Source organism: Chlamydotis macqueenii, chromosome 5 (assembly GCF_036417535.1).
Source record: "Chlamydotis macqueenii isolate bChlMac1 chromosome 5, bChlMac1.mat, whole genome shotgun sequence".
NCBI classification, from domain to species: Eukaryota; Metazoa; Chordata; class Aves; order Otidiformes; family Otididae; genus Chlamydotis; species Chlamydotis macqueenii.
Genome location: NC_141560.1, coordinates 16,165,124 through 16,179,650, shown reverse-complemented (window position 1 = coordinate 16,179,650; position 14,527 = coordinate 16,165,124). Strand labels below are relative to the sequence as shown.

Here is a 14,527-nt window from a genome sequence, read left to right as displayed (position 1 = left end):
TTTGTAAGATCATTTCTGTCTTTCTCCCTTGCTTTGTGACAGCGTGTATGTGCATGTGTGTGTTTGTGCACACCTGTGCTGTCATTTGCGCTCGAACTGGAACATCAGTAGCTGTATTGTACATATTTCCACGCTAAAGAAGATGTTTAAGAATTTGCTTTGCCATTTCTCTCTCTTTTTCCCTCCTTCCATTCCCCTCCTCCTTCCTCCTCTTTCTCTCTGTCTCTCTCTGTCTCTCTGGGGTCATGGTGCTATACCTTCCCTGCACCTCACTCGTGCAGCGACCACTAGAAGGCAAAAATAGAAGGTAAAAGAAGTCCTGTATCAATGTAAGATTAGCTCTGCATAATTATTGTCTGAGTAAATAAAAGCTACAGAGGGATTTTGAATGTATGCAAGATCTGCAGGCACAAAAGATTTACTTTATTTTGTTTCCCAGTGGAAACAAATATCAAATGCAGACTTGGATGCTGTGCTTTAGACACAGTGGGAGGCAGATCCTTTTACACACGTCAGAAAGCCAAAAAATTACCACTGTGACTTATGACAATGTTACTCTTCATGGCCCAAGTGATAAAATGAGCAAATCCAGTACGAGATGTTCTCATATAAAGTAATTTTTGTCATGTATTAGTGAGGTGTTAAGAATTATTATAAATAGCTTCTGTGGATGTTGCCAAATATTTTTCATTAACAGCTGTGATGTTCTTTCTTCTTCCTGGATAAAAGATGCTAGAGGGGTGCAAGGTGATGTTATTAACTAACTACCCGGCTTACCAAAATTTAGGGTCGTTATCAGGAAACTGCCAAGCAGATCAGGAATTATACAGCGAGTGTCCTGAGACAGAAGAACAGGTTGGTTTTCCAGAAAGTCAGTTTACTTGGATCTCTGTTTCAGAAATCAGGGTAGAACTAAAACATGAAAGAGTGGTGATGTGAGATATATATGTTTTCTTATGCATTCTAGCTGATCACCGAGTTTGGAAGAGGGAAAGTTGAGTGCCTCTTGAACAGCAAACTGCAGTAAGGGCCTGCCCCCACTCTGAGGGCAATCCCTTGCAAATCCCACTGCTTTTGATGGTGTTAGAAATGGACCAGAAGCGGGTTTGTGTCGTGGTTGTCATGAGCTGTTCAGCTTGGTATGGAGATTATGGGTTCCTGGCAGCAGGTTTTGAGGGTGGGAGGGATGCAAAGAGCCAAAGCAAAAAGGCCAGGCCACACGAGGACTTGACAAGAATTAGAGCTTAAAACCTATTCAAAAGATGGAATTTTTTGGTAGTTTCTCTTAGATCTCCTCCTCGTTTGATGGAGGACTCCATAACATAGTTTTCAGTGACAGAATGATAATGCAGCTTTTTCAAATCACTGCAGTAGGAGGAAACAGAGATGATATAAACACATTCCTGTAGTGTGACAATTTTTCAGTAGGTTTCAGAGGAATCAGCCTTGATTTTAGGAGCAAAGGTTCAAAATACGCATATATGTGTATTGAAGTAGATTTTCTGTGTATTTTACCATCTTAAATGTGTGACTAGTATGAGAACCAATACGGAAAACTGAGGAAGGACAACACAATCCACAAATATAATCTTCCAATCTTCATTGTTGAAAGAAACTCTTACTTGTGGAAGTACTTCCCTCACCTCTTTATGTGAACAAGTTTCCTAAATTCCTAAATCCTAAATCCTAAATTCAAGTTTCTCATTGCAAATCTCTCCTCACATCAACAGTTCTATTTCAATCAATGGGACAACTCGTATGAGTAAGAACTACTCATGTGAATAAATTATGAGAGGTTTTATAAGACCGGGCTCTTTGATTGTCATGGCAACAGATTTATTAGGCTTCGGGCATAATTTGTGTTTCCCTTCTACACAAAATAATTTTTCTTTTTACCCACGTGAATCCTTTTGCCTTGTAATTAGGACAAGAAAAATAGGTTAATTGCATTCTTAAAGATCATGCAACTGTACAGATGATACATTGTTAGTGAGAAATTATCAGAGTATGCAAAAGTTTACTTTTATTAGCGGTCTCCAAATCTGAGAGAAGTGTATTGTTACTGGAATCATTCATTGCCTTATTTATGTTTGTGACAGTATTAACATTGCTACTAGATACTGTCAATTCTTCAGGCAATTCATGAAAAAAAAAAAAAATAAAAAGGAATTCCTTTAAAATATCACTAGTCTTATAAAAGTACTCACTATTATTAGTTTCAAGGATACTTACCAAGCTTTCCACTACATTAAATATGTTCATTTTTAAATTAATACGCTCTTTACTTGATCCGGGAACATATTGATCTTTAGGATATAGAAACACAATATGGCATCATAATTATAGTAAACTTCCTACAGCATATAGGTATATATTGAAACAGGAAGCATAAAACAATCTGTTTTTTCTTTCCCTCTGCAATTTTGCACACTGACAAAGGTCTATATTATTAGGATATATATTATGTAACATGTATTATTTCCTTCATTGTAGTTTGTAAAGGACAGTTCCTTTTCAGAATACAATGCATGGGATTTTTTTTGGCTCTAGGTTTTGCATTATGGAAGAAAGAAAAAGATTAGAAAAAGCAAGCATAGCAACCGTTAAAATGTACCCAGTACATTAATGCAGCTATAGGTTCATTTGTTTCTTTTACCCTATAATAGCAACACATACGTAGCAAGAATAGTGGATTATTTTCTAAAGAGTGTGTAATTTTGAGAGAGAAGGTTTTGCACAATACAGGATGTTCGTTGTCTTTAGCAGACATTTCTGTCAATGATTTACTGTGACATAGAACTCTTTCTTTAGTGACATTTTTAATCATTTACTTAAAATATTTCCACAACAGCTGAATCTGTCAATTCTAAAGCAAGTAAAATTAGTAATTTCCTTTTATTTTAAGATACTATTCAGTAAAGATCTGATGCTGAAAGCACACGTATTTCGTTTCAGTCCATTGAATTGTTTCTTTAGATAAACTGTGTGAATTAGAGCTTGAACCATCTGCATTGTCAGGGAAGATATACTGAACAATGGAAAGACTTCCCACACTTGCAGCAACTATTTCTAGCCAAGAAAAATGTACTTTAACAATAAAACACGTAAGCAGTTCCTGTACTTGGAATGCCTTGAGCTGTCCTGTTTCAAGATGCAACAAAAATCTGATTTTTGAAAGCCTGCAAAAAAAACCTGAAACAAAACCAAGTGAGTCTTAAACTTTTGTTGTTTAAACATAAATAGCCACAGAAAGAATATTTATCTGACAAGAAATTTCAGTAGGTCAACATCTGTGTTTTTCATAAACCAGGATAAATAATTGAAAAGGTATAATGTTTTTAAAAATCCATATATATGTAAATACAGATTTCAAAATGACACAAGATTTTCAATCATACTTTCATTTGTTATGAAAAATTGTACTGATATCTATTTATCTGTTTTTGTCCATGAAAATTTGCACCACTTTTAAACTATTTTTCTTTTTTGACAGGGAAATGTTTTGTTGTCTATTTTTTAAATAGATCTGTTATAGCTGTCCCAATATTTATTAGCTATCATAGGTCAGCTCTTTAGCTAGAAGCCCTCTGAAGCTCATCTTTAACACTACATATTGTATAGCCCCATATTACTGATAGTAAACAGCAGTTTTTACCAGGTCCATGATAGTTGTAAGCTCTGATTGCAATTCCCTCCTTTAATTTTTCTTGTGTCTTCAACAAAAAGCAGGCCTCCATTTTGCCGAGAGTTTTACAGATAACAGAAGAGGTAGCTTCTACTACAAAAACCTTCAAGAGGCCTTCAAAAGGCATGCAGGCAAGGAGTAGAATTAATCGAGTATTAATATCCTTATTAAATAGATAAGGAACTGAGGAACAAAGAAACTGCCCAAAGCTATACAGGCAAGGGAAGAGTTCGGAATTGAACCCAAATGTCCTTATTCTCAGTTCATCACTGTCCCTACAAGGTTGCTCTTCATTTTTTTCATTTTTTTTTGCTTAATGACTTGCATTTGGACTTTTAAGTTAATACTAGTTGAAGTATCAAATGTGAAAGGGAATTATTGATGCATACTTCCTCTCCAGTCTGACACAGTTGTCCTAGAAATTCTTTTCTCTCTCCCAAGCCATTCTGTTTGAATGTAACCACTAATTATGTAATTGCTTTACTACACAGAGGAAGTATATCCTAGATTAAACAGAAAATTACTAAATAGAAATATCCGAAACATGCCGTACAGGTTCTGGAGGATGTACATGTGTATCTGTTTATGTTGTCAGAGTTTAGGGATAGCTGTGGGGGTATGTAATGGTTTTGAGGGCTCTTGGTAAATGAGTCAAGTTTCAACACAGAAAAAAAAATCCAATTAAAACATGAAAGACTGATTGTTTTCTATCTAGAATTCACACAGGTCATTATGAATCCAGCACTTGTGCCCAAGGAAAATGACACAGAGAATACAGTACCCAACAGTGATTCTTATTAACCCCCGTATGCCTCTGTCCAAGGTGATCTTTCAGCTTTTTATCCTCTTCACGAAAAAGGAAAAAATGGTTTGTACAAGAAGTACTTAGATGCTAAAACTATGTCTGAAACTGAGGAAAAAAATCTTCCTTGGCATCTTAATACAAAACGAAGAAGATTTTGTACATGTCAAGAAGGAAAAAAAGCTTTTTGCAAATGTGTCAGAGTTTTGTAATGAGTTCTGCAGCAGAATATCCCAGAAGCTGTGTCTACTTACACAGCTCCAGGTGTGACACACCTCTGGATGCTGATAGGTACCATACTTACCCAATTACCCAATGGCATATTAATGTAGAAGAGTATGAAAATCTGAATAAAAGCAGTACTTCCACTGGAAACCTCATCTCACTTGTGTTTTATTCCTGAGAAATGTTAAGAAGAAAATTTAAAATGCACACTACTGCATCAAGTACAGTCTTATATTTTTACTAGCTTACAATGGAAAAGGATTGGAAAGGAATGCCGTAGTCAATACGTAGTCCATTATAGTGAGTAATGATATAACTTGCTTCTAAATATGGTTCTCCAACACACAGAGCTCAGGGCAGCCAGGAGGATCACCTACACGCTATTTTCATCAGCAGTGATGGTGTATAGGGTCATCCCCAGCCTACCTCAAACCCTCTGTCCTAAACTAGACATAGTTATCTGTAAATATCATAAAAGAGCTTCTGAAAGGCTTTTCCAGTTAAGCTGACAATTTTTCCATGGAACCTTGGATATTAGAATACATAGAAGTCTTTAAGTTCAAACACATGCTGATGTTTAATAACTTAACATATCATATGGCACCTAGTTCCTTTTTAAACCCAGGGTGCTAAGGGATCCAAATGCCTTTGAGGATCTGAGCATGTGATTTAAATATTTGTATATTTTCTGCAACGTTAATAGATCAGGAAAGTAAATCTAATGATTATAGTAGGATAATTATTGAACTTTGACAGGTAAGGTGGTTTTTAGTTGGCTAAGAAACATTGGAGAACCACTGATGTCCATGAACATAAATAAAGAATTTCATTCATCACAAAAGCCTCTGAAAGAAAAGGCCTGGAGAAAAGTTGATGAGCCAAAGAGGTCACTAAGCTTTGATGAAATAAGAGATTGCAATAACTGTACAGATGTCTGGTACATCTCTGTATGAGAAAATAGAGTGGAGGAATGCCTGTTCCAGTTTTCAGCCAAGCTAGACTGAAAAGAGTGGTGTGGGTAGAAAACTATGTGGTGTTTGTGAATACAAATCATGCCTTAATATTTTGTTACCTGTTTAATGAGGATATTAACACAGGCTATATTCTTAACTTCTGACTTCTGAAAACTTGTGACTTACCATTTCATACATATGTCTTTAGATATTGAAAAGCATCGCTTTCTCCTCCATGTGAAACCATAATATGTTTGATGAGAAAAATCAGGACTTCACTTTGACACATCCCAAAATCTAGCAATACTGTCTGTAAAGAGATGTTACTGAACACTCATGGTTAAGAGTACCAGAAAGTTTCCTTAAAGGAAGGCAAGTCTGATGCTTGAAAATAAAAGTACTTAACTTTTTAGATGAGAAAGCAGATGGCAAGACTGCTATTAAGACCTGTGACCTGTGTGTTGTTGGAATTTCTTTTTTTACTTTGTGCCTAAACCAAAAACTGGTTGAAAGGGTTTTTCAGTTATTCACAGCAAATGTAACTTTTCACTGAATATAGCAGCAGTACAAAATGCTTAGCAGGAGAAGGTAGGATTCTACAAGGGCTTTTAAAGCATTCTTGAAAGTGGCTCTTAATGGCTGACCACAGTGGCCCTTAGGATAGTATTGTTTCTGTGCTGCTGAACAGAGTATTTGTTCTCTGTATTAATCAAAGCTAGAAAACAAAGCTTTTCTTAGGAAGAGTGATCCGTTTCACTGATGTCATATCCATTTGGTTTTGGTTTCTGTGTTTTCGTTCCATAGCAAATGCTTTACGTTGCATCAAAATGTTCTGGAGCTTGGCACAGCTGGAGGGATTCTCAAAACACCGCTATGGAAATGTGTGACAATCTGCATTGTACCTGCTCCTTTGCAGCCACTCTGAGATATTGTTAACTCATTATAAAGGGAACAGCACCTTTGACATGGCGTCATGTAATGCTCAGTGTTTCAGTGTGTTATGTTCTGGGAACATCCCGAGTGTGCAATGTGATGTACCTTGTAATACGGTTTTAATATCACTAGCACATCAGAGCTGATTGAGGAAGGGTTGGTCTGTTACTTCTGCTCCTAATTGTTATCCCTCAAATCCTCCATTTGTTTATGTGTTTTCTAATGGAACTGTAAGAGATCACTGGTATCTTTGGGTCTAGTCACTGCCTCCACCCTGAAAACTATGCAATGGATGTTTAATGCAAAGGGCCCACAGAGCATCTGCTCCATCCATTCATGCTCACCACAAAATAATTCCAGTACTCCTCACTGAATTTTAGTAAGCTAGTAAAAGACCACAAGTCACATCTGCGATGTTTCACAAGAAGAGATAGATATAAAGCCTTATATTACTTTGGAGAAAAAAAAAAAAGTAAGTAGACCATGTTTAATGTTACAGAGAGAAGCCTAAAATAGTTTTGCTGAATCTGTCTCCAAATTAATTTGTCATCTCTTATCTGAATTTCAGTAGATTTATGAGTACAGGAACAAGGCACGCCAAGTGGACATCACAGATATTTTAACATCAGAAACACTAGTGCTCCCTACCTCACAACCTGTTCCTACCTGTGGCCCCTTCTCTAAAGCCGCACGTGGAGGTGCAGCATCTCCCTATAGAAGTCAAGTCGCGCACGAAGAGAGAAACAACCTTTCTGGATGCCTGCAGGTTAAGCATGGGAGTAGTATAGTGTGAATATGATGCAAACAGACAGGATCAATAAGCAATTTCCTTCATAAGACAGAGGAGACCATCCTGACACCGGTTCTTTAGGGACAAATCCTGAACATTTTTACCAAGTTACAACACATTAATTACTATATGTCTTAAGAATCTGGTGGCATGTCCTCCATGCCCACACATCTCTAGGAGATGACTGTACAGACACATCCTCCCTTGTTCCTTTTTGTGTCTGTCCCAGTCCATGTGAACACGCATTGCTAACCCACATGACAGTGTGTCTGGGTACATCTATCCCTGGCACATGTCTGCCTCTCACCCCTTCAGTACATACATGCATGCCCCGCCTGCAAAGAGGCACAGCTGTGGGATCACTCCCTGTTCTGCCTCTCCAGGGACCTGAGGGACCTGATCTCCCAGTCCTCTGTGGCTTTTGGACAACTCCTCAGCCCTCGGTGATACTACTAAGAACAGACCCCTCAGGCGCATAAGTGAGGTGTGCACGAATGTCTCCCAGGTGATTAAATGAAAAAGCCGGCATGGCCTCATGGGCCGTGTCCGTGTCTCACTTTCTCTCTTGGTCTGTGAGCTCTGTCAATGTGATCTTGTGGGCTCTATCCATCACAGACCCTTACTATTCATAAGTGCAAAGCTTTGTGCAAAGGACTCAACTTTCACCTATGTGTTAGTATATGATGACCGCTACTCCTTTTAGAAACAGATCCCACTAAAATGCAATGAGCTGAGACGTTTTGGATAGCCATTTGGGTAAGGAATTGCAGCCAGGTAGAATTTTCCACTTCAGCTGCTTGATTTACTTTACACTTTGGGTGTGAAATGCAGTGCTTTGCACATGAACGCGCCTGTGTCCTCTGTGCTGGTGTGAGAGCTATCATCCTACTTGGGATTGTCACAGCCATTGCAAATTGAAGAGGAGCCAGGAAATCTGCACTTAAGAAAGACACTATAGCCGCAGTTCCCCATAGCCCCAAATGGCTGGGCCAAAGCTGCTATATGCTTCACACTTCTCTTTGTCCTGGTCTGGAGGTATGAAGCCCCATCCCCTCCTTGCTTTTATAAGATGTAAAGATGCTGGATTCTCCTGGAAATCAGGTTACAACCACTATGTGAGTCAGCTTCCAGATCTGTTCATCAGGGCTGCTGAACCTTGCTTGTGTGTCCCAAGGTGAGGATTAATCTGTTAATGTTTGTAAAAAGCTATGTAAATGATCTGTGTCATGCTGACAGGTCAAGTACTGCATTGCTCACTGGTTGTTCCTCCTGGCAGTTTAAGATATATGCCAAACAATGTCTATGCTTTCAGACGGCATTCACTGATGTAGCTTGACTGGCTTAACCCTCTTGGGATTTGGCCCTCCTTTTAGCTTACCGATTGGGTGATACAGCACAAATATGCAAGGCTGATGCTTATTCACATAACCTAGAATACAATAAATACATTGATTTATGCTTGTGCAGGACCATGAGCTCAAAGGAAACCTCTTAGATCTGTTACAGCACACATGCAATTCGAGTCCTGAAGGACACATGGAAAGCAATGAGGCTGAGTAGAGCTCGGTGCTCTGTTTGGGCAAGAGCTGTGGGCAAGAGGCAGCAGCAGAAGCTGTTTCTGTGAGCCTTGGCAGGATTTAGCCCTGCTGCACCCAGAGGAGCTGCAGGTGCTCAGGATGGCTGTGAGGATTTAGCACAAGCCCCTCCAAGAATGTGATCCCTACCCAAGAGGAGGATGTGCTTGAAATCTGGGAGACTTTTTGTCCTGTGCTCATGAGATAGGTTGCAGCTGTTATCAGTTATTGATATGAGGGCCTGACAGCGGTAGATACTGCACAAACAGCAAGAGAAACAGCCGTTTCTAGAGGATTAATGTATAAGTGAATGCAACTTTCGTACCTAACTCTGCAAGCACACAGAACAACAAAAGGTGGCCAGAAGGTGAGTAACTAGTTTCACTGGCAGCTTTACCACCTACCTGGTCCCAATTTTCAGTGTTACATGTGGATTTTTATGTTGATTTCTGGTATGAATGATTAATATTTTCATTACCTTTAATGCTTTTTGTAGTAAAGATCATTTGCCACTGATGCTTGCTGATGTCCCTGTGGGTCTATCTATACTTTTCCTTAAATACCTAAGCTAGAAAGCAATGATGCAGCATGAAGCAGGGGCTGTTCTCAGTACAAGCTGCTACTAAATGAGAGTGGGACAGCCGAAAGGAACTTTCTGTGAATCTTCATTGTCATATGGTCCTCTTACTTTAGGCTACTAGGGCTGATAACTTACTGTGTGGGTCATTTTCAGGGGCTAACACATGGACAAGGGGTCAATACATATGCTAGCAATTTGGGTGACTTCGTTATGAAAAAGCATTTTTTGTTTCTTTTCTGAGCAACTTTTGCTTTCAAAGCCTAATTCAGTGCTTTGTGGAGTCAGCAAGAGTTGTTTTGCTGATCTCTTCCACAGATGGACCACACCACTGGCTGGTTTCATCATCACCACTGGTACAGGTTGCTGTGGTAGAAAATATGAACAGGCTGTTGCTTTGCACTTTGTTTCTTTACCTGAAACTTTATTTCCATTCTTTTCCTGCTTCAGACATTTATCTGTCACATATTTAGGGCTTCAGCAAATGTTCAGGGCATATCTTTGTGTCTCTGCACAATGCCTGTGCACGCAGATCTCCACTGGTGTTAGCAGAGATGCTCTGCAACTGGGTATCTCCAAGATTTAGCACATATCTTGTTTAGTTTCACTAAAACAGCCACAAATTATGAACAATGAAAGCACCTGATTTCTTCTTCCTCATAAAATGACTGCATATCTCTATTTAAGGTGTTTGTTTACACTCTTACTAAACAACCTGTATAAATGTACCCAGCCCACACTGATCTAGCTGGATTAAGCAAAATGCAGAGGAAAGATGGTAGGGTGTGGGCTTTGGGGTGCATCTCATGGATGCAGCAGGACTGTGGCTGTGTTTTCAGGCAGCTGCTTCTCATGGGGGTGCAGGCCCCTTGTACTTTCTGGGAGACTTCTCCCAACCTGGCTTTGTTGGACCTACCTTGGGCACAGTTATGTGTGCAGCTGTTCTAGGACTGCAGCAGAGATATAACTGATGTCAGTTATAAATGACTGCAAGTTGGAACAGGAGGAATTTATAAGCCATGTTTGGGAGGTATTAAATACCTTGTTTACTATGCTGTTAAAAAAAAAAAGTGTAAAATTATAACAAAATAATGAAGACCAAACATCTATAAATCTTCCTTTGATGAGATGACTAGTAATATTCCAGTGTTTACAGTTTTGACAGCAAATTGACACAGAAAAAAACCCTGAAAATTAGCATTTACAAGAAGCCAGGAATGAGAAAACAGAAGGAAGGCAACAAAGACTTGCACTAAGAGGGTTTATGACTCTTGAGAGAGAGCAATGTGCCATCTATGAAAAGCAATCATTTTTGCAAATCCCTGTTTTGCTGGTTAGCAATCGCCACCTGGCAACAGTGAGGGAGAAGCAGCCCATAGCGTGCTTTGACAAGATGGAAATACAGTGCTTCAGAGAAAACACCTACCCAGGGACAGAGGGCTAATGAGCGGAGAAGACGGAGATGCAGTTTCTCAGAGCCAGGTTTGTGCATGCTGACCAACTTCCCGCCCGCAAAGGTTGTCCCCGTGCTCACGGAGGTGTCCCCCTGGGACCCCATAGACTCTAACTCCTCATTCCCCTCCTGGGTGCTTTGGCCACTCTGCCATCCTTCCTGCAATAGGCAGTGGAATGCAGCAAAAATGTTACTGCAAGTGCAGTGTGGAAGAGTTTGTTCTTAACTGATTGTGATGCATACGAATGGTGGCACAGTCCTCATGCTGGTAAGCATGGTGTGCATGCAAGTATCCATGAGAAAGCTATTCTGTTCCTTAATTATTTGCAAATACCTGCATGCAGTGAAGTGCTGTGCACTTGTAAGTTATGCAGGTTTCCTCCTCAGTAATGTTTACTTTAGCCCCAGGGAAAGAGCAGAGAGCGTAGGGTGATCAGAGCGGATGACTTCATCAGAGGAGGGAAGTTACACAGCCTCACTGACAGATTTTTATGAAGGGTTTCCCAAGGCCAGCCTGCAGCAGCGCATCACTACAGATGTGCTTTTGACATTTGTAGTTCAAGAAGCAGCGGTATTCAAAGTAAAACACTGCCAGCGGGTTTCCATAAAAAGCCTGATTCTTGAATTATTTGTGAGGGTTTTAACGTAGCTATGAGTTGTGCAACCTTAAGCTTTCTCTTAGAAGGACTCCACCAGCCTACATCCATCTTCCTTTCCTCCCTGACCACACTGAGCTGCAACAATGCTGCTCTCGTCTGCAACCTACCTGCAACCACTCCCTGCCAGTAAGCAGCTCCTACTTTGGTTTGTACCCTCCAAGCAAGATGCAGTGAGGAAAGGACTGGAGAAAGGAAGAAGGAATTGGGAGCAACTGGAAGAGAGAGAGTCATAAGCTTGTGAAGACAGACTCAGGAGTCCTCTGAATGTTTTCTTTCAGAAACAAGCTGAAAAATACTCCTCGTCAAACCTTAGCTTCCTGAAAATTTGACAGAATTAATTTCTTCTCCATAAAATAGATTATCTTTTTGGAAAAATAACTATAGAGTCTTTCTTACTAACCCATCCAGAATAGATCGTCTGGTCTTCCTATGGCTGCTGCCATAGGTCCTAGTTTGATTATAGGCATGAAATGTAGGCAAGTGTAATTATGATGCAGGCAGATTTACACTTCCCCAGACAGGTTTTCAAATAACAAAAAGAATACAAATATTGGATCTATGGAAAGAAAATGTTCATTATTAAATTCAACGCACGGGCTTGTACCGTGAAAAAGCTTTCTTCTTCAACACAACTGTCTGCCCCGCTGAGATTTTAAATTGGAGTTTGTCTAGTGTAACTCTCACTTCCTATTTAAAAAGCAAAGTCAGAAGCATTAAACTTTTGTCTTGGGTTTTTAAAATACAGGAAAGCTAATAAAATTGCTGCACTAATGTAGAGTTATGAGCTTTTAGGCTCTTCAGTTTTTGGCAAAGAAAGGATACATCTTTGGTTTCCTGGAATAAGATATTCCCCTATATAAATTTGCCATATGCTTGCTCTTCAGAAAAAAAAACCTTCATCCCTTCCTCTGCTCTGGACTGTTTGGCATGGCTTTTTGGTTTTTCACTGCTTGTGCTTCACTCGAGAGCTGGCTGCATTTCAGTCGCCAGTCACTGTGCAGAGTTTCTGTGTGAATTATTGGAATGTGCTTGGCATCTGGAGATCTAAGGAATTGAGAAGTATGGTTCAAATGGTCAGACTGCAACTAGAAAGGCTTCTGGGGATGCAGAGCCAGGTCTGTGGTCTGACTGAGGCAATGCCCATGCCAAACTCAACAGAAAAATTCTCGGGGTGACAAAAGGAAATCCCCTGTCAGACCCATGGCATGCACAGCACTGCTTCCCGCTTCAGCGTAAAAAAGAGTGGTTTAGAGGGTGACACAAAGTCCCAACCCTGTGAGGAGAACAAGGGTTGGATATGTTACCTGCATCAGTGATGTCTGGGCGAAGCTAAGGACTGATACCATGAGCAAAATTGGACTCAGCTTGAGTTCTTAAGTTATACAGACTTGTGTGAATGCAGTTAACCAGCTGGAAGGTCTCTAGAGAAAAATTACTTCAAACAATCTTTGGAAGGTTGCTTCTGTATCAGGAGGAAATGGAGAATCCTTGGTTTAAGGATGTTTTTCTGAGTTGTGTTTATTTATTTTAATTCATCATTTTTATTGATTAACATTGAATTAACAGGACAGTGTCATTCTTAATTATTTATTAATATTTTTCTTTAGCAAAATAGTATATATAACAGCAAAAAAAAAAAAAAAGAAATCTTCACATTTTATTTGTTCTTTTCTGCCACTACTTGGAGATTCTAGAGCCATAGATCAACTGCTAGTATTTAGTGACCTCCTGCCCAAGAGTGTAGGGCCTGTGGGTGGGTCTTCTCCTATGGCTGGCACTTGTACAGTGCATAATCTAAGATGACACTGACTCTTGCAGCCTTATGGGAATAATATTTTCAGGAGGATGAATTGTTCTTGAATATTTTCTTCAATGTATACTGTGTTACATACCCAAACATTTTTTTCATCATCTTGAGCTTATGTCCTACATTTCCTCTTTGCTCTTTTTGTTGCATGGTTTTGATTGTAGCCAACAGCAAAGGTCAAAAGACATTTTACTGTTTCTGTTTCTATGTTTCTGTTAAGCTGAATTAAATTGTTGGTGCTGCAAAGTGACTTGTTAAAAAGCTTATGCTGCAAGACTTCAACTGGTATAAACTGAAGCTGAGCTGCATCAGTTTAAACCAGATAGTCCAGAGAGACAGTGTGGTCCAAAGAACAGGGTATAGATCTGGAAACTGACAAAAAGAGTTTGGTTCTCTAGAGCTTCAATAGGCAACTTCATGAATTTAGATAAAGTTTTTAATCTTGCTCTGTCTCAGGTTTTCTGGATGGATGGTACAATGACGCTGTATTTTAAAGCACATTGCGCATTCAACTTTTCAATCACGTAGCCTTATTCCTTTCACATCCAACATTAATCAGTACAACTGCCTATTTAATTTGCGTTACAGATAGGTTCTGAAATCATAAACTCTAGGAATACTACGATATCATTGAACAGGTTAATTATGTTTACAGTGTCTGCGAATATTCATAAAAGGTGTCATTTCTCAGTCCAGAATTGAACCAGCACTGAGTTTTGCCCATCAAGCAGCCTTCCATTTGTTTCCTACATACTGAAGTGAATCTGGAAGTTTTTCTTAGAGTATGAATTATTCAGATCAAAATTTTCAGATTAACTTCAACTAATATTTAGTTCAGTCTTTTAAATTAGTCCTTCTAAAATGCCTTTGAGGAGTTTGGCCCAAGTGTCTCTTTTCAATTTTTTAATTTTTTTTTAAATCCCAGATATGTTACTCATGCAGGAGCTTCAATTTTTTTTTTCTATTAGAATTTCCTCAAATATAATGAACTGGCAAAACCTCAATATCTCTTCGATTATTAGTGCTTATTTCCATTTTTTTCCTCTTAAGTGAAAGTCCTTCCTCTCAC

At 39.3% G+C, this 14,527-nt stretch overlaps 1 protein-coding gene across 3 annotated transcripts in view; it reads left to right on the top strand.

Moving 5' to 3' along the window:
• Positions 1-14,527, top strand: part of TUNAR (transmembrane neural differentiation associated intracellular calcium regulator) — a 174,774-nt gene that overhangs the window by 146,127 nt on the left and 14,120 nt on the right. The window contains exon 4 of one of the 3 annotated variants that reach the window (XM_086749358.1): positions 7,272-7,364. The exons of the other annotated variants lie outside the window; for them this stretch is intronic. Coding sequence (XP_086605484.1) covers positions 7,272-7,364 — 93 coding nt within the window. The remainder of the gene's footprint in view (positions 1-7,271; positions 7,365-14,527) is intronic. 3 annotated transcript variants of the gene reach the window in all.